Genomic DNA, 21,830 nt, shown 5'->3' with positions numbered 1-21,830 from the left:
GCTATCACGAGGTTACGGTGTGTGAAGGGTCATGCGTATTGTTACTACCTAGGTACCTTTCGAGATTGTCTACTGCCTGACTTCAGTGCTCCTGTGGCCAGTTACACATCCAGCAGGCGGACTTTATAGCCATCGATCATTGTCCCCGATTCTAGCTAGAAAGTTCTTCCCGTCTCAACAAGGATGTCTGCCAAGTTGTCGAGATGCAGGATAGAAGGAAATTTGGTAAACGTCGAAAAAGGAATATCACCAGGCATGAGTCTTCGGTTCGGACACAACCGCATCAAAGCCACGTAAATTAGTGGGAACCCGATACTGAACGTCTTGATGCATGGCTAAGGCTGCATTGTGCCTGAATTCGGCCCCTGCCATGGTTAACTTGCAGGTTTACCCACTAATCAACTTGACTACCTAATTGAGTCTCAAAACGGACAACAACTTTCGGAGTTTTGGCATTTATGTCGGATCGACTAGAACAAGTGGTCAAATGTAACGCAACCATGTGAGGAATCACCAAGCTAATATATAGGACTATCATCTTGTCTAATCCTGCTTGGACAATGATCTGATCTGATCAATACATTCAATTGTATTCCGTGATTAAGTCTTTTTTGCTCCCAACAAGACACACAAGCGCACTCATTACTTCCTTCCTACATAAGCTGTTTCTTCGCCTACATATGCTTCGACTCTACGTGCTCCTCGTGAGATATTGAACCTTGCTTGGCAGCAACTTCCTCGACACGACGCTCGAGGTCGGTGGGAAAGTCGTTCTTGTTCATGCCTGGCACGAAGAGAGGGGCGTTGGTAAAGAGGTAGTTCATCTCTTCTAGTGGTCGCTTGGCAGTCTCGGGTAAGAAGCAGTAGAAGAAGATGGCGTTGGTCAAGTTACAGATCTGTGGAGTTGGTCAGTAGTTGGACATGATAGTCTTGAGTATTCAGGTAAGACTTACGACAAACAGTAGGTAAAATTTCCATCCACCAGTTTCCATACCCGGCTTGGTGACCTGTCCAATCATGGTGTTGAACGCAAAGGATGTCATTGTAGCGATGGAGACACCCTTGGAACGCGTCTTAGTATCGAAGATTTCGGCAGGAATGATCCAAGATAAAGGTCCACAGGTAGAGCTGAAACAGAAGTTGTACAGCCAAGTAACAGCAATGAAGCCCCAAGAAGCACTCTTATTTCCTGTGGATCCAGGAGGGAAGAGTGCCAGCATGATAGTAGCAACGATGAAGGTCAGACAGTTACCAAGGTTACCGCCGATCAGTGTCCAACGACGTCCCAGGCGATCGATGAAGGCAATGCAGAGTGCCTGACCGCACAGAGCAAGAACAGAGGAGATGGCCTGGTATTTGAGCGCATCAGTACCGCTGATACCCATTTTTTCGTAGATGGTGACGGAGTAGTACTGAATAGCTGAGACACCAGTCATCTGGACCGAAGCTTGGAGAGCGCAAGCAAGGAAGAGACGGCGGAAACTTGACTTGTCGCGGAAGAGTTCAAGGTAAGACTCAGCCTCGTTCTCGCGCTGGAAGGTGATAGCTTCTTGGATTTGTTGGAATTCAGCCTGGACCCAAGCATCGTTCTCGTCGCCGTGGGAATGTAGCTTAGCCAAGTTGCGCAGACCCTCATCTGTCCTTCCTTTGCTCATGAGCCATCTGGGCGACTCAGGGAACACCATGATCAGGGCAGCCAAAAAGACGGCAGGTACAACCTGAATACCAAGTGAGGTGCGCCATTGCCCGTCGTTGTCGTCGGCGAACCCGATATCAACTCCGTAACTGATCCAGGCGGCGGCTAGGGCACCGATACCCAGCATGAACTGCACCAATCCACCGATACGTCCACGGATGCTGGGATGAGCCAATTCGGATTGGTAAAGCGGAACGATCATGACCAGGAAACCAACACCAACACCAGCGAGGATGCGTCCTGCGTAGAGGTAGCCGAGGTTCTGGGCGCCAGTCTGTAATGAACCACCGAGCATGAAGATCTGCGTAGAGTACTCGTTAGCCGGGTTAGGGACAGCAGTTTATGGGGACTACATACAACAGCACCAGTCAGGATGGTCAATCGTCGACCGAGCCAGTCACCAAGAGGACCAGCGAAGGCAGCTCCAAAGAATGCACCACCTGTGAAGACAGACACAACCGCGCCAGTCTCATTGTCGCTGGGCTCATTGAACTTGCTCTTGAAAGCCGCGGAGGCAATGACCTGGGCAATGACACCGAGATCATAACCGTAGAGCAGCGAACCAAGGGATGCAAACAGACCCACGAGGAACTGGTATACTTTGGGAGGGAGCGCCATGGCGACTGCAGGCGATGTTGACAGCTGCAGTGGGGAGGGAGATGCAATGCGTGAAGAGACCCACTATCAGCAGCATGCTGGGCCTTTATACTTGATGCTCTAATTTTCCATGCCTGGCTGGATGGTCTTGCCCTTGTTGCACTGTCGCATGGCTGACCACGGTCTGGGGAACGCATCAGACGAGGATACTCCACGGTCTCCGCAAAGAGCGGGGACACTGACTCGCCTCCGCGTCTATTACCTCCGCAACCCGCCTCTTCATCCTTGCTTCACCAACCATCGGCGTCAACACCGAGGCAGCGGCACTTGCTCGGTTGATCGTAGCCCGACTTGTCATTTTACCGCCAACGCGATAACGTTAGCACGTGCATAGTACACATACATATGCGAGATGCGCTACCTTTCAACTGGTGGAATGCTTCTTGGCTCCCCGTGACTTGGCACGGTTGTTTAACTGCAAACAACAGTAGTGTGGCGTGCGTCCGGAATAAGATAAGTTAGTGTACGCTGCTGAAATTCCACGAATGGGAAAATGCGTCAGCGTCGGATGCATCAGCCAGTTTGGTGCTGGCACCGGTGCCGAGCCGGAATGTTGCAGGAACGCCATGGAGCCTTCAACGACGTCGAGAAAGTCATGCCACTACCATCGTGACATTTGATCTTGAGTTTGGAATCCTTCTCTGATAATCCAGACAAAATCATTTCACAAACATAGTCGTCCTCTCTCATCAACACCATGGCAACCTTTACCAAGATTGAGGAGAGCGAAACGCCCTCCATCACCATTCATCCTTCCCACAAGATTGCTAAGATCAACGACAACATCTATGGAGGATTTACCGAGTAAGTTCAGGATAGACGCCCTTCGGATGGCGTTGTGTGTGCATGCTTTTTCTCGGCTAACTAACCACGCACCAGGCACATGGGCCGCTGCATCTACGGCGGCATATATGACCCCGGCAATTCTTTGTCAGATGAGCGAGGCTTCCGCAAAGACGTCATTGAAGCTTTTAAGGAACTCAATGTGCCAGTAGTACGGTATCCAGGCGGCAATTTTGTGGCCACTTACCATTGGCTTGATGGTGTTGGACCTAAGGAGAATAGGCCAAAGAGGTAAGATTTCTACGCGGATTTGCTAGTGCGTGGCGTGCTCTGGTCTGCACACCTGCCTTACAGCATGCAGCCTCGGTCTGGAGTGCATCTATTGCTTGTTGCGTTGGCGTCAGATGCTTGTTCATTTGACATCGAATCGAGCCATCGTTCCTTCAACATGTTGAACACGAAAAGCTAATCACGAGTCTAGGCCTGAGCTTGCATGGATTGGCATCGAGCCCAACACATTCGGCACAGATGAGTTTATGCAGTGGTGTGAGGAAGTCGGCACAGAACCTTACCTTTGCCTTAACTTTGGAACCGGCACCTTGGACGAAGGTATGCGCAGCGCATTTGATCTAGTCGTGTACAATCTGACTGGATATAGCGCTTGGATGGCTCGAGTACTGTAACTCGGACCGCGACACATACTATGCCAACCTTCGTCGGAAGAATGGCCGCGAGAAGCCTTACAACGTACGTTCATCGACATCATACGTCCTAAACTCATGTTCTACAGCCATACTGACAGCCACATAGGTCAAGTACTGGGCTCTCGGTAACGAATGCTGGGGCCCATGGCAAGTCGAGCAGATGACCAAAGAAGACTACGCCAAAAAGGCGTACCAGTGGGCCAAAGCTCTCAAGCTACTCGACCCTTCCATCACCACCATTCTTTGTGGTGAAACCGGATACTCTTCTTGGGACTACTATGTCCTCAACCAGTGCGTCAAATGGGATGTCCACGGTCTCAGCGGCGATACCACCAAGTCGCTGATCGACATGCACTCCATCCATATCTACACTGCCGACAAAGAACATCTTCCCAATGCGACAGCACCTCGTGCGGCTGAGCGGGCAGTACAAATGACAGCAAGCTTGATTGACCTTGCGCGTATTGAGAACAAGGTTCCGGAGACAGTACCCAGACAAACTATCTGCTTTGACGAGTGGAACGTCTGGGATCCCGTCCGCGCCCCTGGTGAGCTTGGTGCGGAAGAGAAGTATACACTTTCCGATGCTCTCGCCGTGGCCAACTTCCTTAACGGTTTCATCCGCCAAGCAAAGGATATGGGTATGGCAACCGTTGCACAAAGTGTTAATGTCATCTCTCCATTGATGACAACCAAGGACGGTCTTGTCAAGCAGACTTCTTGGTGGCCGTTGCTCCTCTTCTCAAAGTACATGCGCGGCCATACCATTGCGCTCAATGTTCGTGCCCCAGAATACACCGGCCGTACGAACCCCAGCTGGATCCGCAACACCATCGAGACGCCCTACCTGGATTGCAGCGCCACGCTCAGCGACGATGGTTTCATCAACCTTGCTGTTACCAATGTTAACGAGAAGCTGGACTTTGAGGTTGACATCCCTGGCCTGAAGGCCGACAAGGTCGAAGTGCACACTGTCACTGGTGACAACGTTGACGTGGTCAACACTGAAGGTGTGCAAAATGTTGGTATCAATGAGAGTAGCTGGGATGGACAAGGCAAATTCAAGTTTGGCAAACACTCCTTCACTCTGCTGAGATGGAAGGCCTAAGTGTTCTGTGGCATGTAACATGTGCATGATTGATGGGGTTCCGGGATGACTATAGACAAATAGATATATGACATGACCACGGCCGACACGGCAAAAATTCTCGATACAAAGTAAGCGTTGAGATTGACATTACATTTCCAAGCACATTGTAGCTCTTACACACTATCTCACAATTCCCCTGTGTCCATGTACTTCTTTGCTACCATCAACCACCCATCTCGATATGCTCTCAAATCATCTGCATGTGTGTATAGCAGATATGAGCCAACTACTATACCACCGGGGAACAGAACCATTGAAACGAAGTACAGCACCATACCCCACCACGCATTCTCGAGGCCTTTGCGCATAGCCTTCTCCTCGCTCGCTCTTGGGAAGCTTTCTTTCAGTACTTCTTTGCCTAAGAAATCGCAAAGGGGCTCCCAACTCAAATCCTCATCGGTGTCAAGCTCCAGCAAGCGGTCTTTGGGTACCAGTGATCGAACAGTATCGTAATGCTTGTTAAATGCTGCTTTCGCCGCAGGACCACCGTAGTTGTTATTACTGTGCGCTTGAAATACCGAGTGTACGAGTCGCATCAATGGAGCCAGTTGTGTGAGGTTGAGTTGTCGACAAATTGTGAAGAGTCGCCACGTATCAAGACACCATATGCTTTCTTGCATGCTCTGTTCCCAGTCTTCGTACTTCCTCTTTGTCAAGATGACTTTAGCGTCCGGATAGGCTTCTATCAATTGCGACGCAAATACACAGCCAGGTAGGTCCATAACAGCGTCGTAGTTGGCTAGAAGTTTGTCAAACTCTTCTTTGCCGTAGGGTTCCATCTTCCGTTGGTTTGCAGGCCGGTCTTCAGATGGTAACAGAGTGACGTTGACGGCTTCTTCCCATAGTGCAAGTTCGGATGGTTTGGCAAGAACGTCGCGCATCTGATGTGAAGTATATCCTAGTTTGCGGAGCGCGATGGCGATGGATGTTGTCCCCGTGCGACACATGCCCAGGACTAGGACGCGCATGGGTTTCTGGCGAGTGCGCTCATCGCGGTCGATCAGCCTCTGCGTAGACATTGTTGGTGTAATTTGCGACAGACTCATGTTTCCCTTATTGATTCGAGTAGTTGTTGTAATCGTCAGGTAAAGATACGTTTCTTGAAAGTCGACGATGTAGAGGCGTGGTGATGCATTAGGCTAATAAGCGGGCGACCGGGTGAACAGGGCCGCAGGTGCGAACCGCAGGCTTGGAACGGCCAATCCTCTGCATGATATGCAGGGCAATGCGAACCGAGCATGGAAGTCGCTTGTAATATTTCATGTCGAGGCTCCACTCCGCAACTCTGCTTCCCAGTTCGATATGAAAGTGCTGGTGAGGTGGTGCAGCTCCAATGTGCTCGACGATTCTGGGTCCTCCATGTAGCGTATCTCGTACCCTCTGTTTGCCCACTTGGCTGCCGTCGCCCAATCTTCCGCTCTTGCGTGGCTTATGGCTGCGATCCTATAGGCTTTGGCGTAGTAATCGGCAAGGCCCTCGTCTTGTACGAGTTGGGCTAGCTGCACGCTCACTGCAGCATCTTTTCGCGCCTGGCGTTTCCCAGCCTTGGACTGCGGAGCCGCGAGAACGAGTTGAGGCTCGAACTTTGTGAATGCGTTCTTGATCGTGACTCGGCGATTGTCGCTGGCTTGTTGAGCGGCACGCTCCTGTGCGCATGTTTCGCAATGGCACATGAATCCGAACCGATCAAGCTGCTTTTGGCGGTCTTCCTGGCTGAGCAGTAGGGAGATGTAAGACACAAAAAACTCTTCCCCTGCTTTTATCTTGCGTGTCGCGTACACGATGCGCTTATTCAGCCTTTCGCTCCAGTAGTAGCTCGTATTTGGTCGACACGAGTGGTTGATGCGAGCGATCTTTGGGAACAGGCCGACTTGATTCCCGGTGTTATAAGCATTGTTGCGAAAGATGGTACCTAGAGCATCCGTGCTCTTCTGATCCACAGTGCTGGATTCGTGTGTCAACGATAGAATCTCCTCTTTTGCCTCGAGTGGAAGTGTGTCAAACTGCTCATGAAGTAGCTTTGCCACTGCAGCCATGGGATATGGGCTTCCTTTGGCGAGCTTTGGTAAGCGAATCTTGAGAACGGGTGTCTCGCGCATGACGATATCGCCAATCTCCATATCATGAGTAGCGAAAGCTCCCAGGCCTTTTCCCTCACTGGCTTCGATAACATAGACTTGCGGCGGCCCGAGGCAAATGGGATGCTGAACATGCCTTGCGGAATCGGAGGGGCATTTTGTTGGGTATGCAAGAATTGACGGAGAAATAGACAGAAGGACATAGATGACATGTGAAAGCATGATGAGGAGTGCTAGGACGCGAGCAGCAGATGACAACTCGGACATGATGACGGCGTACCCGAGACTATCTATAGAGAAGCACGGTGTGAAACGCGTTTCATACTGATGTCTCGTAGTGCCGCCCTCCTGCAGCGACGGTGCCAGAGTCGTGACTCTGAGGTGAAAGCCATCTTGAACGCCTGAAAAATTTGCTGTTGATACGATGACTGAAGTTGTTCAATGTGGCTGCCGAGTGAAGTGAGGAAACGATGATGGTGTCTTGGCCATCGATTGGCTTCTCCACAGGGCGGAATGGAGCCGCGACGCAATCAAACGCGAAAATGCGCGGTCTGGCAAGCTCCATCATCATCTGCACCTGCCTAGACGTATCACGACGCGCATCTCTCGCTGATTTTCTTGCACCAGGGAGATGATGTGACGTCGCGATTGAGCCGTGGACAGCCGATACCGCCGTTCAGACTGCCGATAACGAGTTGGCATGCCGTCAACCCCAACCGTGACAGCAACTTCCCCGCGTCCTAGTGGGGCCGCTGTCCATTCGGTGCCCTATTCCACGATAACAGCCATGGGGTATACAATACTCCGACGCACGCCGTCATCGGACTGGCCCACACATGTGCCCTGAAGGCAGCTTCGAGCCTGACATCTAATACATGCCAACATAGGTCCTGCAAACACCATGGTGTGAGTACAGCGTGTGTACGCATATACAGGCTCACTTGATACTGACTGTCTGCAGCTACACAGCATCGTTCGCTTTCTTCGAGGCGCTCTGGGAGTACGGCGTCAGCCATGTCTTCGTCAACCTCGGGTCGGACCATCCCTCTATCATAGAGGCTATCGTCAAGGGCCAGAACGAGAAGAAAGGACAGTTCCCCAAGATCATCACATGTCCCAATGAGGTAGGTGCCCCATGTTTATTTGGCTAAGCGCATAGACTGACTGGTGAGTGTAGATGGTCGCCCTCTCCATGGCAGACGGATATGCCAGACTGACGGGCAAACCTCAATGCGTCATCGTACACGTCGATGTTGGGACTCAAGGCCTCGGGGCCGCCGTACACAATGCTTCATGCGGTCGCGCACCTGTCCTTATATTCGCCGGCCTGTCGCCTTTCACCATCGAAGGCGAGATGCGCGGCAGCAGAACCGAATACATCCACTGGATACAAGACGTGCCGGACCAGAAGCAGATCGTGGCGCAGTATTGCCGATACACTGGCGAGATCAAGTCGGGCAAGAACGTCAAGCAGATGGTCAATCGGGCCTTGTCTTTTGCCATGAGCGACCCCAAGGGGCCTGTCTATCTCTATGGTGCCCGTGAGCCCATGGAAGAGGATCTGACACCCTACAAGCTGCAGATGGACTACTGGCAGCCCGTCGAGCCGGCTGCTCTTCCTCCAAAGGGCGTCAAGACGATTGCTGAAGCCCTAGTCAATGCTCAGGAGCCGCTCATCATCACTGGATACTCGGGTCGAAACCACGATGCAGTGCATGAGCTTGTGCGGTTGGCCGACAACGTCAAAGGCATACGCGTGCTAGACACTGGCGGATGTGACATGTGTTTCCCGGCGAACCACCCAGCTTGGCTTGGTCTACGATACGGTAATGACCCCGCCATCAAGTCCGCCGATGTCATCCTAGTTCTTGATTGCGACGTGCCGTGGATCAACACTCAATGTCATCCCAAAGAGAATGCCAAGATCCTTCATATCGATGTTGATCCCCTGAAACAGCAGATGCCCGTCTTCTACCTAAACGCCATACAACGCTACCGAGCTGACTCGTATACCTCGTTGACCCAGCTCAACGAATACCTCGAGTCGCAGCTCAAGGAAAAGCTTTCTAGCCAGCTCTTTAGCCAGCGGTGGTCAGCGCTGCAGGAGTCGCACAAGAAGAAACTTGAAGGCATCGCTGGTGAGGCCAAGGTTGATGAGAACGGCCATTTTAGCACGCCATACCTGTGTTCCCAACTCAAGAAGCTCTGCCCGAATGACACCATCTGGGCCATCGAGGCCGTTACCCAGACTGGCTTTGTTGCGGATCAGATCCAAGCCACACTTCCAGGCTCATGGATAAACTGCGGTGGTGGAGGTCTTGGTTGGTCTGGAGGTGGCGCGCTTGGTGTCAAGCTCGCGACCGACACAGAAGGCAAGAAGCAATTTGTATGCCAGATTGTTGGCGACGGCACATACCTCTTCTCCGTCCCTGGATCAGTATACTGGATAGCGCAACGCTACAACATCCCCATCCTTACTGTCGTACTGAACAACAAGGGCTGGAACGCACCGCGAAGGTCTATGCTACTAGTACATCCCGACGGAGAGGGCTCCAAGGTCAGCAATGAGGAGCTCAACATCAGTTTCGCGCCGACTCCAGATTACTCAGGCATCGCCAAGGCGGCAAGCGGTGGGCACATTTGGGCTGCGCATGCGAGTACTGCGGACGAGCTTAGCAAACTACTTCCAGAAGCCATCAAGAGCGTACTCAGTGGAACATCGGCAGTTTTGGACGCGCACCTCGAGGGACCAGAGGGCAAATACGGAGGTGGTAAGGGTCGTCTGGGTTAAGCTGAGCGTTGTTGATGACGTGCCCGTTGCCTCGGGGAAGGTTGAGTTGATGCGTTGCAGGTATGGTGGTAAATATCAGAGACACATGCAAATACATCATTCTTCTACCTGTAAGGTTCATGTAAACCACGTAGTGCTGACAGTATACAGCTTTGCAAACAGTATAATCGTGTTATTCGGGAGGCTGAGAGGCTCTTTCGGGCCGAACCGTACCCTCGGCCGAGCAGTAGCTAGCCGAGCGTGGCTGCTACTCTGAGCTTACAGGCACTACAATACTAGAAAGCAGTCAGCCTCGAGAGACAAGACTCAGTGTAGACTTGGCAGCCTGGATATCCTTTCCGAGCGTCGACGTGCCATACTATGGCTGCGGACAACGAGAGTTCTCAGATATATAAGTAACAATGAAACCTCGAAGTATAGATGAAGCATCAAAAAAAATCCTCACTATCGCGACAGCCCCCTCTTCATTGATCCATCATCTTGTCTTCCCGAAGATGCATCTCAGATCACCTTTCATGGACATGGCTCTCACCTTTAGTTTAGGCGCAACGGCTGCGTCTATACCTTGCGATCCAGCCATGTCCTGTTCACCAGCTATGTCCCCAAATAACATGACCATTGACAGTATCAACGCCACTGCTTTTGCGTTGATGGTAAGTAAACAAGCACACTGCACGAAGATCAAGGTAGCTAATTGTTACAGTACGGATATCCTCTTACCCTGTACGCTCAGGTCCTGGTCCAACCGAACGTCGACACACTGTACTCTAAAGTTGCAGTTGATCTTTCGCATGCGGATGTAGTACTGTCTCTCCCTGATGTTCCTGCGAACAGATATTACGTCGTTCCTTTCTATGACTTGTGAGTCACTCCCAATCAACTGGCTCCAATCATAAAGGTCTCAGCTGACTTTTGTTCGAATCTTAGGTATGGGAACAACTTTGCCAACCTCGGGACTATGATCAACAATCCCCCGGGAGACTATCTTATCACGGTCGCGAGAGATGACAAGCCAGGCCTTCTAATGCTCGATAAAGACAATTATGGAGGCTCCAAGTACAAGGGAATCATCAAATCGCCCACTGAGTACGGAGGGATCATGCTTCGTATCGTGCTCAGAAAACAACACAACCGACGTCGATGAAGTCAAAGCCATTCAATCTCAAATCAAGATGACGACGGTTGAGCATGTAGGAGAGCCGATGACCTCGGCTCTAATTCTTAGTCTTCTGGGTAATGGCCAAATCTCACCTGTTGCTTTCTTCCTTCTGTTCAACTTCAGCGTCACTCAGACGTCCCAGACTCTCCAGCTCTTGGCGCAGCTAAATGAAGCGAATCCACCCGTGGGAAGATCAGACCTGGATTGTGTCAACTCTATGCTTGCCGCCGCTGGCATCAACAATGGAAACTACACTGCTCCAGCTGGCCTCGAGTATGCCCAAGTCTACGAAATCGTGAGCAAAGAGTTCATGTCTCTCCTGGATCCCTTAAGCCATGCATTCAACCAAAACGGCTGGTTCACCCTCCTTCCCAGTATGAGCGGTAACTTCGGCATAGAGTACACCGCTCGCGCATATATTGCGTAGTTTGGCTACCTCCAGCTCGCCGACTACGTAGCAGCATATCCTACCTACAACGATCCGGCGCTTCCTGTTCCTGCGCAGGTTACGATGCAGCTAGCAGCGAATGAATCATACATCATGACGTTCTCTGGGAAGCCGCTCGTTACCGGTTTCTGGAGCCTGACGGCATACGACAGCACGAATTACTTGGTACCGAACGATCTGAACCGATACGCATTGGGCGATCGTAGCAACTTGACCTACCCAGACGGTACGCTACTCTACGCGGATGTGGACAGCGACGGAGCGTTCTCGATCTTGATACAGCCGGCGGATGTGGTACCGAGCTCGAACTGGACTAATAACTGGCTGCCTGCCCCCGTTGGCGGTGGAGATTTTACTGTGGATTGTAGGTTGCTATGGTGTTTTGACGATGAAGAGAGATATACTAACGAACGAATTTAGTAAGATGGTATGGAGTTACTCCGGCGCTTTCAAACGGAAGCTATGTGTATCCTATCGTTACCAAGCAGGGCAGTGTCTACTGAGCGCTCGATTGGCATAGTACCAAGATCGAAACCTCCACTGTGTTCACCATGAATTGATTCGAAAGAGCTTGAGACGCAAGCGATGGTGCTGGGATGTTGTGGGCTTTTGGTGTTTACATTTGCCACATTTACATTTGCTGTATTTGCATTCGCTACATTCACGCAAGACAGAGCATCCTTTTCAAAGAACGAAAGTATTGTTTATTAGACTAATACACAAACTTATCTTTCTGTTTCGCTTCGTAAGGATTCGCGACTTAGCTCTTGTACAGGCGCATTGTGCAGAATTCAGGTCTGGTGAAGGGAGCTTCCATACCACCGTACCTAGATATGCTATCTTCGTGAAGCTCAATGCAGTACCATTTGCTTCATACTGTCACACCGTGAAAGAAACTCGAACGAAGCCATAATGAGAGCTTACAGAGCGTAGAATTCAACGCCAATGCTTCATGGTGGCGTCGCAACTTTATTCGTACGTCCACACTCAGATAATTCCTCCTGTAATGACACATACGGCGCGTATAAGAGGCCAGGTGTGTTACCGGCCGCGGTATTTTGCCAGGATAGCCTAAATGAACTTGCCAATACGCCTGTGGGTATACAAGACTATAAGCTAGCTAAAGATGTTGTTACAGCCGCCAGTAGCGGACTAAGCGACTTGTCGCCACGGCCTGTTGCACAATATTCGACGGTCCATCCCGTAATATTATCGTTCTTTAGCGGCTCCTTCGCCTTGTCTGCATGTGGACGGAGGCTGAGTCGGTACTTGGTATCTTGGGGCGGAAATGCTCATCCTGTAAAGCTTGGTTGTTTCGCTTGATACCCTGAATCTAGACAATCGGTTCCAGGGTTATTCGGCCCACGCTATTAATGCCTGTGTAGCTGTCCAGCAGACCATTGTACATGATCATAACGGTATTCTGCATGCTAGTATTGAATCGTGACATATATCTTGTTTATTCTCGCGAATATGAATAACGGACAGGTAAGGATTGGGAGCTTGATGTGACTAAGTGTGTGGTCTAAAAAGGCATTCCGCTACGGGCACAGATATTCCACCGACCCGCTTTACCCCGCACACGCTACTGGCAACCGCTGATCTGTCAAGCTTCACCACCACACCGTCGATAACGGTCGTACTGCCAAGTTCCTTACATGCATCCTTCATGCGTTTTCTGCCTATAAACAACCACGACCCCGGATGCCAACTACGGGGTAAGACTTGACCTTGTTCAACGCCAAGTGGACCCTTCCCCGGATTCGCTGTGATAATCCGAGAAATAGCTTGGAACAGCAAGTGTTGCGGTAAACATGGGACGATGGTAGTCCTCGTGCATGTCCCCGCGGGGTATGACTGTAATGATGGTGAGGTAGCATCAGAAGCATGGCTCGGCAATGATGCCTTCGAGACGAGGCAGCGAGGATAAGAGGCAACTCACCCTTCGCTCGAGAGAATCATCATCCGGCTGAACTCTTAAACCCTGAATTCTGAACTTTACTTGACCGTTTCACGACCAACACCAATTATCACAAACGAATGGGCTGCTTCAACACTCATGCATCGGGTACTCTGGACCCGCCAGAGGTCCGCAATTGGCGGATCCACCTCATTGCACTCATCGCTTCGATGTCTGCACTAGCTAGTAGGTCTCAGTGAAGTGATTTGGGTGTGGAAGTCTAACACATGAGTAGTGGGCTATGACACAGCCGTCATCGGTGGGACTATGGCTCTCACCTCCTTCATTCGTGACTTCGGCATGAATGACATCGCGAAGAGCAACCGCGACACAATTCAGGGCAATATCGTCTCCACATTCCAGGTCAGTCTCGGTACCGCTAGCCCCTTCTTATCACAAACTGACGATAGGCAGGCGGGATGTTTTTTCGGGGCGCTTCTCGCTTTCCCTTTCGCCGAACGCATTGGGCGAAAAAAGACAATGATAATAGCTTCCACAGTATTTTTACTCGGTGGCACACTCATGACTGCTTCTCAAGGCAGTCTCAATATGATCTATGGTGGGCGAGCTGTAGCAGGTCTAGGTATTGGCGCATCGAGTATGGTCGTACCTGTCTACATTTCTGAAACTGCGCCACCTTCCATTCGTGGTAGACTGGTCGGTATCTTCGAGATTGCTTCCCAAGGTGGAGGTATGTTGGGCTTCTGGATCAACTATGCTTGTGATAGAACCATCAGTGTCGAAGGCAAGACGCAGTGGGTAGTACCTCTCGCGATCCAGCTCATTCCTGGTCTACTATTGCTTCTCGGTGTCGCATGGTGTCCAGAATCACCGCGATACCTAGCAAAGAAGGACAACTTTGAAGCAGCAGAACGTATCTTGTGTAAGATTCGGTGCCTGGACGGATCCCATGCGTACATTCAGCACGAGATGAGCGAGATTCGGGCGCAAGTCGAAGAGCGTAGCGCTAACCGTCAGAGCAAGAAGGCACAGTTCATGAAGCTGTTCCAGAAGGGTGTGCGAAACCGAATGGCCATTGGTCTTGCACTCATGTTCTTACAGTCATTCACAGGTGTAAGTACACACGATACATATAGCGGAATAGATGCTAAACTGTTCAGGTCAACATTATTACCTACTATGCACCTCGCATATTCGAAACACTTGGTATTTCCGGCACTTCGACTAAGCTATTCTCCACTGGCTTCTACGGTATCGCGAAGACACTCGGCATGTTCACCTTTACCTTCGTCGTTGTGGAAAAGGTTGGGCGTCGCAAGGGGCTTATTTGGGGGGCAGCACTCGGTTGCATTCCTATGTGGTATATCGGTGGCTATGTCATGAAAGCCGATCCGGCTGGAGCTGCTTTGAGAGGCGATATTTCACGCGATGGTTGGGGTTACCTGGCAATGGTCTGCGTTTACGTCAACGCCTTCATCATCTGCGCAACATGGCAAGGTATCACCTGGACCTACGCATCGGAAATCTTCCCTCTCGACATCCGCATGCTGTGCGTATCGCTAACAACCGCCGACACCTGGCTTGGTTCGTTCATCATCGCGCGCAGCACGCCATACATGATCTCGGATCTTGGTTATGGCGCGTACTTCTTCTTTGCTACTATCCTCCTAATGATGGGTGTTTGGAGTTTCTTCTTTGTACCCGAGACGAAAGGTATTAGTCTTGAGGAGATGGATGCCCTCTTCCTGAGACCTATGCATCAGGCTGTGTGGGCGCAGCTCCGCGGCAAGCCGATTTTGACCGAAGAGGAGGTCATCGCGAGAAACAAGGGTTTAGAGCCGGGACAAGAGAAAAATGTTGGTGTGGAGAGGATCGAAGTCGTAAAGAGATAAGATCAATGAACGGCGATGAGGGGACTCGATCAATGATGGTGGACTGGTTTGCCTCATTCCCTTTATCGCCGAAGAAGACGAGTAGACGCGTATGACCACATCCGCAGCATTCAATTTAAAACTCGTCTTCAATACCCTCGTCACCTATTTCTCCAAGATTCTTTCTTCGCGCGTATTGCTATGACCAAGACTCATGTCGCCCAGTTTGATCCATTTTCTGCAGCTCTTGCCCAATACAAGCTCCCCAACGAATCCTTTTCGATGTTCTGCACCCATAACAACAACACATCCCTTCCTTCATACGCCTTTGCCGACACAGTATAATTTCTGGTCTGATCTGTCACTACCCACTTCGGATATGATGACATCACCAAAGGCCCATGCGTGAGCGTCCCTCTTGTCTCATTGCTTCCCTCCCATACCTGCAGAGGCCCTGCATAAGAGAGCGTATGACGTCCAATAAGTGCCCACTCGGCATCGTTGTATTCATCGGCGGAAGCGGGGATGGCGCCGGGATCAGTGGACCACATATTTACCGAGACATAACCAAGAGGGTGATAGATGAGAATTCCCGCAGGATGGTTTCCGAGACCGCCCGTGACACGATCAGTACCATTTAGATATCTCCTGATGCGCTGTTAGGAAAGCACGCTATGTAGGCTTAGGGGGGTGGAACGTTACGATGTCTGGTTGAGAAATTGCCACGCACCTCCGAGTACTGCAGCGATGTTGTCCGGAAGTCGCATCGCGTGAAAGATGGAGTACGAGTTGATGAGATAACAGCTATTCAGATAGCGACGATGAGCAGTTCTTGAGTGTTGATAAGCACGACTTGCCGTAGCTATGGACGTGCATAACATCCTCATGAGACATTCATCGGTGAAAGATGGAGGGATGACCTGTTTGTAATATAATTGATGATGATAGATTGGTATGTCAGCATATGGAATCTGTATCCTAGTAGCAAAAGCTGCTCTATCGCCCTAAACTGACCGAGGTGTTGTTGGGAAGATACCGACTATAACATAGGTTTCGCCAATTTCCAGGCCCTCGGGATTGACATAGCTCGTCTTACGCCCAATATCTAATTGACACCTGGTTGGAGATTTTGCAAATGAGTTTTTAACACAATCGTGTCTTACCTAGTTTCGTCATAATAGTGCATCGACTATTACTTCTTACCTCGTTCTAGTAATAAACGACATACTCTCTTCCTGTGCGTTGTTCCAGCGCATGATTGAGATCTGGGGTGGTTCGATGTTTGCAACGATGGCACCAGTGCCATGAACCGTTACAGATGCGATACTAGAAGAGCCTAGGGTCAAAGCGAGATTTAGAGGTCTTGAGCCGTCATCGCTATCGATGCGAAGCTCTCAGGTACATGCAGCCTGCGGTCTGAACACTCTAGGTTCGCCAGAGCTCGTTTCAAGATCGCCAGGGATGATGCATAAACAGAAAATGATTGAACACTTTCAATGTGAATAGTTTCTGGGCGACCAAAACAATATTCTCATAGCCTGTGATAAGAACTGAAGCAGAATGAATAAGTAAGATTACACCGATGAGGGGTGATAATTGATAGATCACGGATGAAGGATGCAGCTGACGTAATTGGCGCTTCGCGTCGATCCGTGATTTCTCCTGCGAGACGACAAGAGATCTGCTCTGTTGCATTATGACTAGAACAACTCTAGTACACTTCAAGATAATGCAACCCTCCTTCTAGATGATGTCTGTTACGTGCGCTTGTAAAGATCCCAAAACAGCGACATGAGAATTCGAGAAACACCACGGCACCGACAGCGAAGGCACCTGATCGTGGGTGTTACCTAGGCAATGTAAGGGGCTGCGCTCCGTAGAGCAATCGCGAGGTATACAAGAGGTTGTATTCGATAGGGAGCTAAGCTCCTAGCTACGTGGTTATCTATATACAAGCTAGTTGCCTGAGTAACAATCGGGCCGGTATGGTCTAGGTGCACGAGGCAGCTTCTGGGTCCTGCGGCCATCGTCTGAGCGACGTTCGGACGATGCGCAGAGAATCCGGGTGCTCAAGGTAGCACCCGGATTTTGCGAGTAGACCGAGATTCCATCGAGGAGCTGTCTAAAGGGCGTTCAGCCCGTTACAATACCCCCCTCCTTATAGTGATACTACATCACCTCTCTGAAACCCTTCTAGGAGGCGGCCCTCGCTGTCCTGTTCGGCCTCTGTGAATGCTTCCCAACGATCTACTGCCTCAGCGTCTTCGAGTAGCTCTGCTAGTTTGAGCGTTGTTTAGTGGAACCCTTTCCACTTCACCTCATAATATAGCTTACGCTCTCTCCCGCGGCGGCGTACCTCTTCTGCTACGACGTCTTCTACTTCCTATTCGTCTTCTCCCTCTACCCGCAGCGGCTGTAGTTAATAATCGTCCTAAACCTAATTCGGGAGCAGGTCGCTGCTAGCAAGTTTTAACTAATTAACGTGAAAGACAGGGTGTAGCCTTAGAGGCGTGTCTAGTTTAACTAAGTAACTATTAATTACCTTTACTACTGTGTACTTAGCGTTCTTCTAGTTGAGCTTCTTTAAGCTTCGCCTTGTGCTGTATTGCTAATTAAGCTTTAGCTATACCTTGTCGCCTACTTAGTAGCGCTGTGCCTCCCTCTAAGTCTTATTCGCCTATCTCTCTTATTCTTGCTAGGCAACTGCTATTCCTGCTTAGGCTAGCTCTACAGCTTATTGTAGCTTAAGCGCAATCTCTGCTGCTTTTTATTCGTCTAAAAGCTATTTAGTAGGCTTTCGCAGTCCTCTCTTATTACCTATCTTAAGTTATAGAGGCTCTACTTTATAGCTGTGCTAAAGGAAGAATAGTAATATCTCTGTTAATATTGCATTTCTTCTGTTAATCGCGATCTAAGCTATTAGGCAGAGTTGTGCCTAGTCGTCTTAAGCCTAGTTTGTAAAGGATTAGATATAGGCCTCTTAGACGCTGTTTATTCTTTCTGTAGCGCTATTAGTTTGTAGGTAGTAGGTAGTTAACAGTCTCTAATTAATTTTTAGTAGCTTGTATAGTCTAGCCTATAAGGCGCTTACAAATTAGCTGCCTTTGTTAGACGTAATAGCGTCTAGTAGCTAGTAGTAAGCGACTACGCGCTTAATAAACTTTTAGACAACAGTCTTTATCTTTGTATCTAAGAGCAGTACAAAGATCGTGCCCTTACTAAGTTAATTAGTAATTACTATTAAACTCGTTATGCTGTCGCTCTCTAGCAGTCCTTTAACAAAATTTATAGAGAGCTCCTTCTAGATCTAAGTAGGTATTAAGAGTAGTTTTAAGAGGCCTTGCGTGCCCTCTCTCTATAACTTGCTCCTTCTGCACGTGTTGCAGTTTCTAACGTATCTTTAGATTAAGTTTGTTATACCTAGCTAGAAGTAGTCTCTTACAAGTATCTTGTACATTAACTCGCGGCCTAGGTAGCCCGCAGCTAGCGAGTTATAAGCGTTGCTAATAATTGCTGTTCTTAACTCGTCGCTGTCTAGTACTTACTTGCGTCCTTAATAGAACAGGACTCTCTCTTTAACTAAGCAGTCTTTAGTTAAGCACTTTAGGCCTAAGCTTACTAAAAACTGCTATTCTTAATCCTCTATTGTCTGCTTCGCTCTTTAGTAGACTTAATCCTTCGCTGCTGTCTCCTGCTAAAGCTTTTTAAGCTCGTTCTGCTCCTCTCTTAATTCTTTAGCGTAAGGCTGCTCTAAACCTTCTTTCTCTTATTAGTGTTGCGACTTAAGCTCGTCTAACTAGTCTTCTAACAAGCTAGCTGCCTCTATTTCTCTCTAGCTTTGTAGCCGCATTGCTATTACTAGAGTCCTGCTATCTAAATCCTCTTTAATTAACTCCTTGTAGTAGAAGTTTGTTAGCTTAAGTATTTGTACAAACCGCTTCTATAAGCGTTTGTCTTCTGCCTTTTTAGGTAAGTCTTATTCTCTTCTTAAAAGCGCGTTAGCTCTTACGTTTTCTTTGCTAAGCTAATATAACAGCTCTAAGTTGTACTTGCCTAGAAGAAGCAACTATCTTATCTAACGCTTGTTTAGCATTCTAGGTTTTATAAAGTATTCTAAGTTCTTGTAATCTATAATTACTTTAAACTTCTCTACTAAACGCAGTTTAAAATCTTATTCTTTAAGACATTATACTACTGTAAGTAGTTCCTTATTATAGATCTTGTAGTTACATTTGTGTACGTTATTCTTCTGTAAGAAGTACGCGCAGAGCCGCAGGACTCCTTTATTATTGTATTGCAATAGCACTCTACTTACTGCGTAGCCGCTTAAGTCGCATTTAAGCACTATTTTACAGTCTAGGTCGAACGCTGCTAAAGAAGGCTCTATAACAAAGATCTCCTTTAGCTTCTTAAAAGCTAATTATTCTTTAGGGCCCTACTAGAAGAGAACGTTGCCTATTAGCCTTATTAATAGCGCTAATAGCTGCGAGAAGTTCTTAATAAACCTTTAGTAGAAGTTTGTGAGGCGTAACTGTAGGCAATAGTGCTTGCTTCACGTTACTAAAGATAGTGGGAGATAGCTTATATATTCAGACTACAGGTGTAGGTTGTAAAGAGAATAATCCTTACCTCGCTTTGTAAAGCGAGGCGCACCTTATAAGCAGGTTTAGCGCGTACTTAGCTCTCTTAAGGGACGTGTGTCTCGAGCCCTTGTTACAGAACCTCCCTCTCTAGTCTAGCGTCCTCGACAGCAGCGGCCTCAATAAAAACCTCTCCTGTTGTTTTAAGAGTAGGAAAAGAGTGTCCTCTACTATGCGCCCTAGGTCTGTTGCGCTTGCGGTTCCTTTGCGTTGTTCTTATGTAGCTCGTATAATACTTACAACTCACTCTATAGTGAGGAGATGTAACAGAAAGAGTTGTAAGGACTGTTGTTTTGTTGTAATACTGTTGCCTTATTGTGATGAAAATTTTTTATGTTGTCGAGGTGAAGGCGGAAAATTTTCGCTCGCTTGTGGTGATAGCAAACGGTTGTTGTTGTGACATATTGCTGTTGTCCTCTATGTCCCTTACACGCTCAACACCTTCGCATTGCACACTATATAACGATACAACGCACACTCATCGCACACTACTCGCACTTTAAAATGGTTTTCTATCCTACTCCTAAGTACATTTCGAAAACTGTCGTTAGGAAGGCCGATCCTTACGAGTGGAGCGAGCGCGACAAGCGCGTGTCGGAGGTGGCTATCACGCTGACTTGCCTGCGCTGCGCACAGAACGTAGCGACCGGCAAAAAGCTTTGTAAAAAGCCGGAGCAGAAGCGCTGTGGCCATTGTGTCAAGGGTAATCGTGGCGGTTGCTCCCTAGTAACTTCCCCTTAGTTCTTCTACACATTTAGGCTTTTGCTAACATTTTTGTAGGTTCCTGGGGATATGGTTGGCAAGCTCAACTAGCTGTATCGCCTCCGGGCTAAGTATGATACTGCTGTGTCAAGTTCCGGCAATCCCAAGATCAGTGCTACTGTGCTGGGTGCTGGCGCCAAGCTTGCGCGTTGCCAGCGCCAATTCAACCTCGAGCTCGCGACCCGCCGCCGTACCGCTGCCCATACGGGTACTCCTATGGGAGTTCCCACCCAGATTCCTAAGACCAGTGCGGACTTCCTGAGCTTGATCCTGGTTGAGCAGCGCAGGATCGCAGGCGCTTTGGAGCAGGTCGTCTAGCACATGGCACACTCGGTATGCGCTTCTCCCATGAGTTCTATTTTTTGACTTTATTTTGCTAATTTCCAATTCATAGAATAGCATGGCCGGTGAGGGTGAAGATACCGATGCTTCCGATGATCCGAGCACTGTTAGCGACGATGAGTCGCAGGCTGATGGCTCGGGGGGCGCTGGTGGTTCGGATGGTGGTTCTGGAAGGGGTGAGGAGGATGAGGCTGGTGGTGGTGGTGAGGATGTTGGTGGAGATGATGTTGGTGGGGATGAGGATGTTGGTGGTGATGGCGTTGAGGGTGTTGAGGGTGTTGAGGATGATGGTGGTGACTGAGTGGTTTTGTAGATCTTTGTTTGTCTGTTTTTTGTATGCATAGATACCCCGGTTCCCTCATATTGGGATTGCGCTTCTTGTGCGCTACGAACGAGACCCTCCTGCTCTTCCTCTTTGTCTCTTCTGCTGCGCGCTTTGATTGAATTCTTGGATCAGCTCTTCCATATTCTCGAAATCTGAAGCTGGAGTCCAGGTATCCCAGGATTCGTCGTAGCCTTTCCAGCGTAGCCAATATTGAAGTTGGCCTTTCCTTATTCTTTTCCCTAGGATTTTCTCAACCTCCCAAACTTCTTTGCCTTCTGGGGTGATTTCAGGCGGTTGGGTGTTATCCTCCTGATTTTCTCTAGGTTTCCATCGTTCTAAGAGTGATACATGGAATACATTATGAATGCGATAGTTTGGTGGTAATTGCAGGCGGTAAGCCTGCGTTCCGACTGCGTCTTGTACACGGAAGGGCCCTATGAACTTGCTAGACAGCTTCTTGTTTGGTTGGTGGAGTATGTTGATATGTTTTGTACTCAATAACA

General features: G+C 49.2%; 10 protein-coding genes across 10 annotated transcripts; 7 read left to right on the top strand and 3 right to left on the bottom strand.

Moving 5' to 3' along the window:
• Window positions 1-674: 674 nt before the first annotated feature.
• On the bottom strand, window positions 675-2,314 carry AA0111_g8353 (hypothetical protein; the record flags this gene model as incomplete). Its single annotated transcript, XM_028654791.1, has 3 exons — window positions 675-896; window positions 954-1,997; window positions 2,054-2,314. 3 exons carry the CDS (start codon window positions 2,312-2,314, stop codon window positions 675-677), a joined length of 1,527 nt encoding a protein of 508 aa, XP_028504015.1.
• A 736-nt stretch (window positions 2,315-3,050) lies between these two features.
• AA0111_g8352 (putative alpha-L-arabinofuranosidase C) lies at window positions 3,051-4,948 on the top strand (the record flags this gene model as incomplete). Its single annotated transcript, XM_028654790.1, has 5 exons — window positions 3,051-3,157; window positions 3,233-3,427; window positions 3,618-3,745; window positions 3,795-3,883; window positions 3,947-4,948. 5 exons carry the CDS (start codon window positions 3,051-3,053, stop codon window positions 4,946-4,948), a joined length of 1,521 nt encoding a protein of 506 aa, XP_028504014.1.
• A 167-nt stretch (window positions 4,949-5,115) lies between these two features.
• On the bottom strand, window positions 5,116-6,009 carry AA0111_g8351 (hypothetical protein; the record flags this gene model as incomplete). Its single annotated transcript, XM_028654789.1, has 1 exon — window positions 5,116-6,009. The coding sequence occupies one exon, from the start codon at window positions 6,007-6,009 to the stop codon at window positions 5,116-5,118; it is 894 nt and encodes a 297-aa protein (XP_028504017.1).
• Window positions 6,010-6,249: 240 nt separating this feature from the next.
• On the bottom strand, window positions 6,250-7,335 carry AA0111_g8350 (hypothetical protein; the record flags this gene model as incomplete). The annotated part of the gene is made up of 1 exon (XM_028654788.1): window positions 6,250-7,335. One exon carries the CDS (start codon window positions 7,333-7,335, stop codon window positions 6,250-6,252), a length of 1,086 nt encoding a protein of 361 aa, XP_028504016.1.
• A 634-nt stretch (window positions 7,336-7,969) lies between these two features.
• AA0111_g8349 (hypothetical protein) lies at window positions 7,970-9,859 on the top strand (the record flags this gene model as incomplete). The annotated part of the gene is made up of 3 exons (XM_028654786.1): window positions 7,970-7,974; window positions 8,030-8,192; window positions 8,246-9,859. 3 exons carry the CDS (start codon window positions 7,970-7,972, stop codon window positions 9,857-9,859), a joined length of 1,782 nt encoding a protein of 593 aa, XP_028503918.1.
• A 578-nt stretch (window positions 9,860-10,437) lies between these two features.
• Window positions 10,438-11,003, top strand: AA0111_g8348 (hypothetical protein; the record flags this gene model as incomplete). Its single annotated transcript, XM_028654785.1, has 3 exons — window positions 10,438-10,512; window positions 10,563-10,720; window positions 10,787-11,003. 3 exons carry the CDS (start codon window positions 10,438-10,440, stop codon window positions 11,001-11,003), a joined length of 450 nt encoding a protein of 149 aa, XP_028503919.1.
• A 28-nt stretch (window positions 11,004-11,031) lies between these two features.
• Window positions 11,032-11,969, top strand: AA0111_g8347 (hypothetical protein; the record flags this gene model as incomplete). The annotated part of the gene is made up of 3 exons (XM_028654784.1): window positions 11,032-11,313; window positions 11,446-11,830; window positions 11,887-11,969. 3 exons carry the CDS (start codon window positions 11,032-11,034, stop codon window positions 11,967-11,969), a joined length of 750 nt encoding a protein of 249 aa, XP_028503922.1.
• A 1,537-nt stretch (window positions 11,970-13,506) lies between these two features.
• On the top strand, window positions 13,507-15,279 carry AA0111_g8346 (putative quinate permease; the record flags this gene model as incomplete). The annotated part of the gene is made up of 4 exons (XM_028654783.1): window positions 13,507-13,612; window positions 13,662-13,789; window positions 13,841-14,500; window positions 14,548-15,279. The coding sequence occupies 4 exons, from the start codon at window positions 13,507-13,509 to the stop codon at window positions 15,277-15,279; spliced, it is 1,626 nt and encodes a 541-aa protein (XP_028503923.1).
• A 5,123-nt stretch (window positions 15,280-20,402) lies between these two features.
• On the top strand, window positions 20,403-20,711 carry AA0111_g8345 (hypothetical protein; the record flags this gene model as incomplete). The annotated part of the gene is made up of 2 exons (XM_028654782.1): window positions 20,403-20,624; window positions 20,679-20,711. 2 exons carry the CDS (start codon window positions 20,403-20,405, stop codon window positions 20,709-20,711), a joined length of 255 nt encoding a protein of 84 aa, XP_028503920.1.
• A 270-nt stretch (window positions 20,712-20,981) lies between these two features.
• On the top strand, window positions 20,982-21,303 carry AA0111_g8344 (hypothetical protein; the record flags this gene model as incomplete). Its single annotated transcript, XM_028654781.1, has 2 exons — window positions 20,982-20,993; window positions 21,055-21,303. 2 exons carry the CDS (start codon window positions 20,982-20,984, stop codon window positions 21,301-21,303), a joined length of 261 nt encoding a protein of 86 aa, XP_028503921.1.
• Between the last annotated feature and the right edge of the window lie 527 nt (window positions 21,304-21,830).

The sequence above is a fragment of the Alternaria arborescens genome, assembly GCF_004154835.1.
Source record: "Alternaria arborescens strain FERA 675 chromosome Unknown contig_21, whole genome shotgun sequence".
NCBI classification, from domain to species: Eukaryota; Fungi; Ascomycota; class Dothideomycetes; order Pleosporales; family Pleosporaceae; genus Alternaria; species Alternaria arborescens.
The sequence above is the reverse complement of the archived record's forward strand: the minus strand, read 5'-3'. Positions and strand labels throughout refer to the sequence as shown.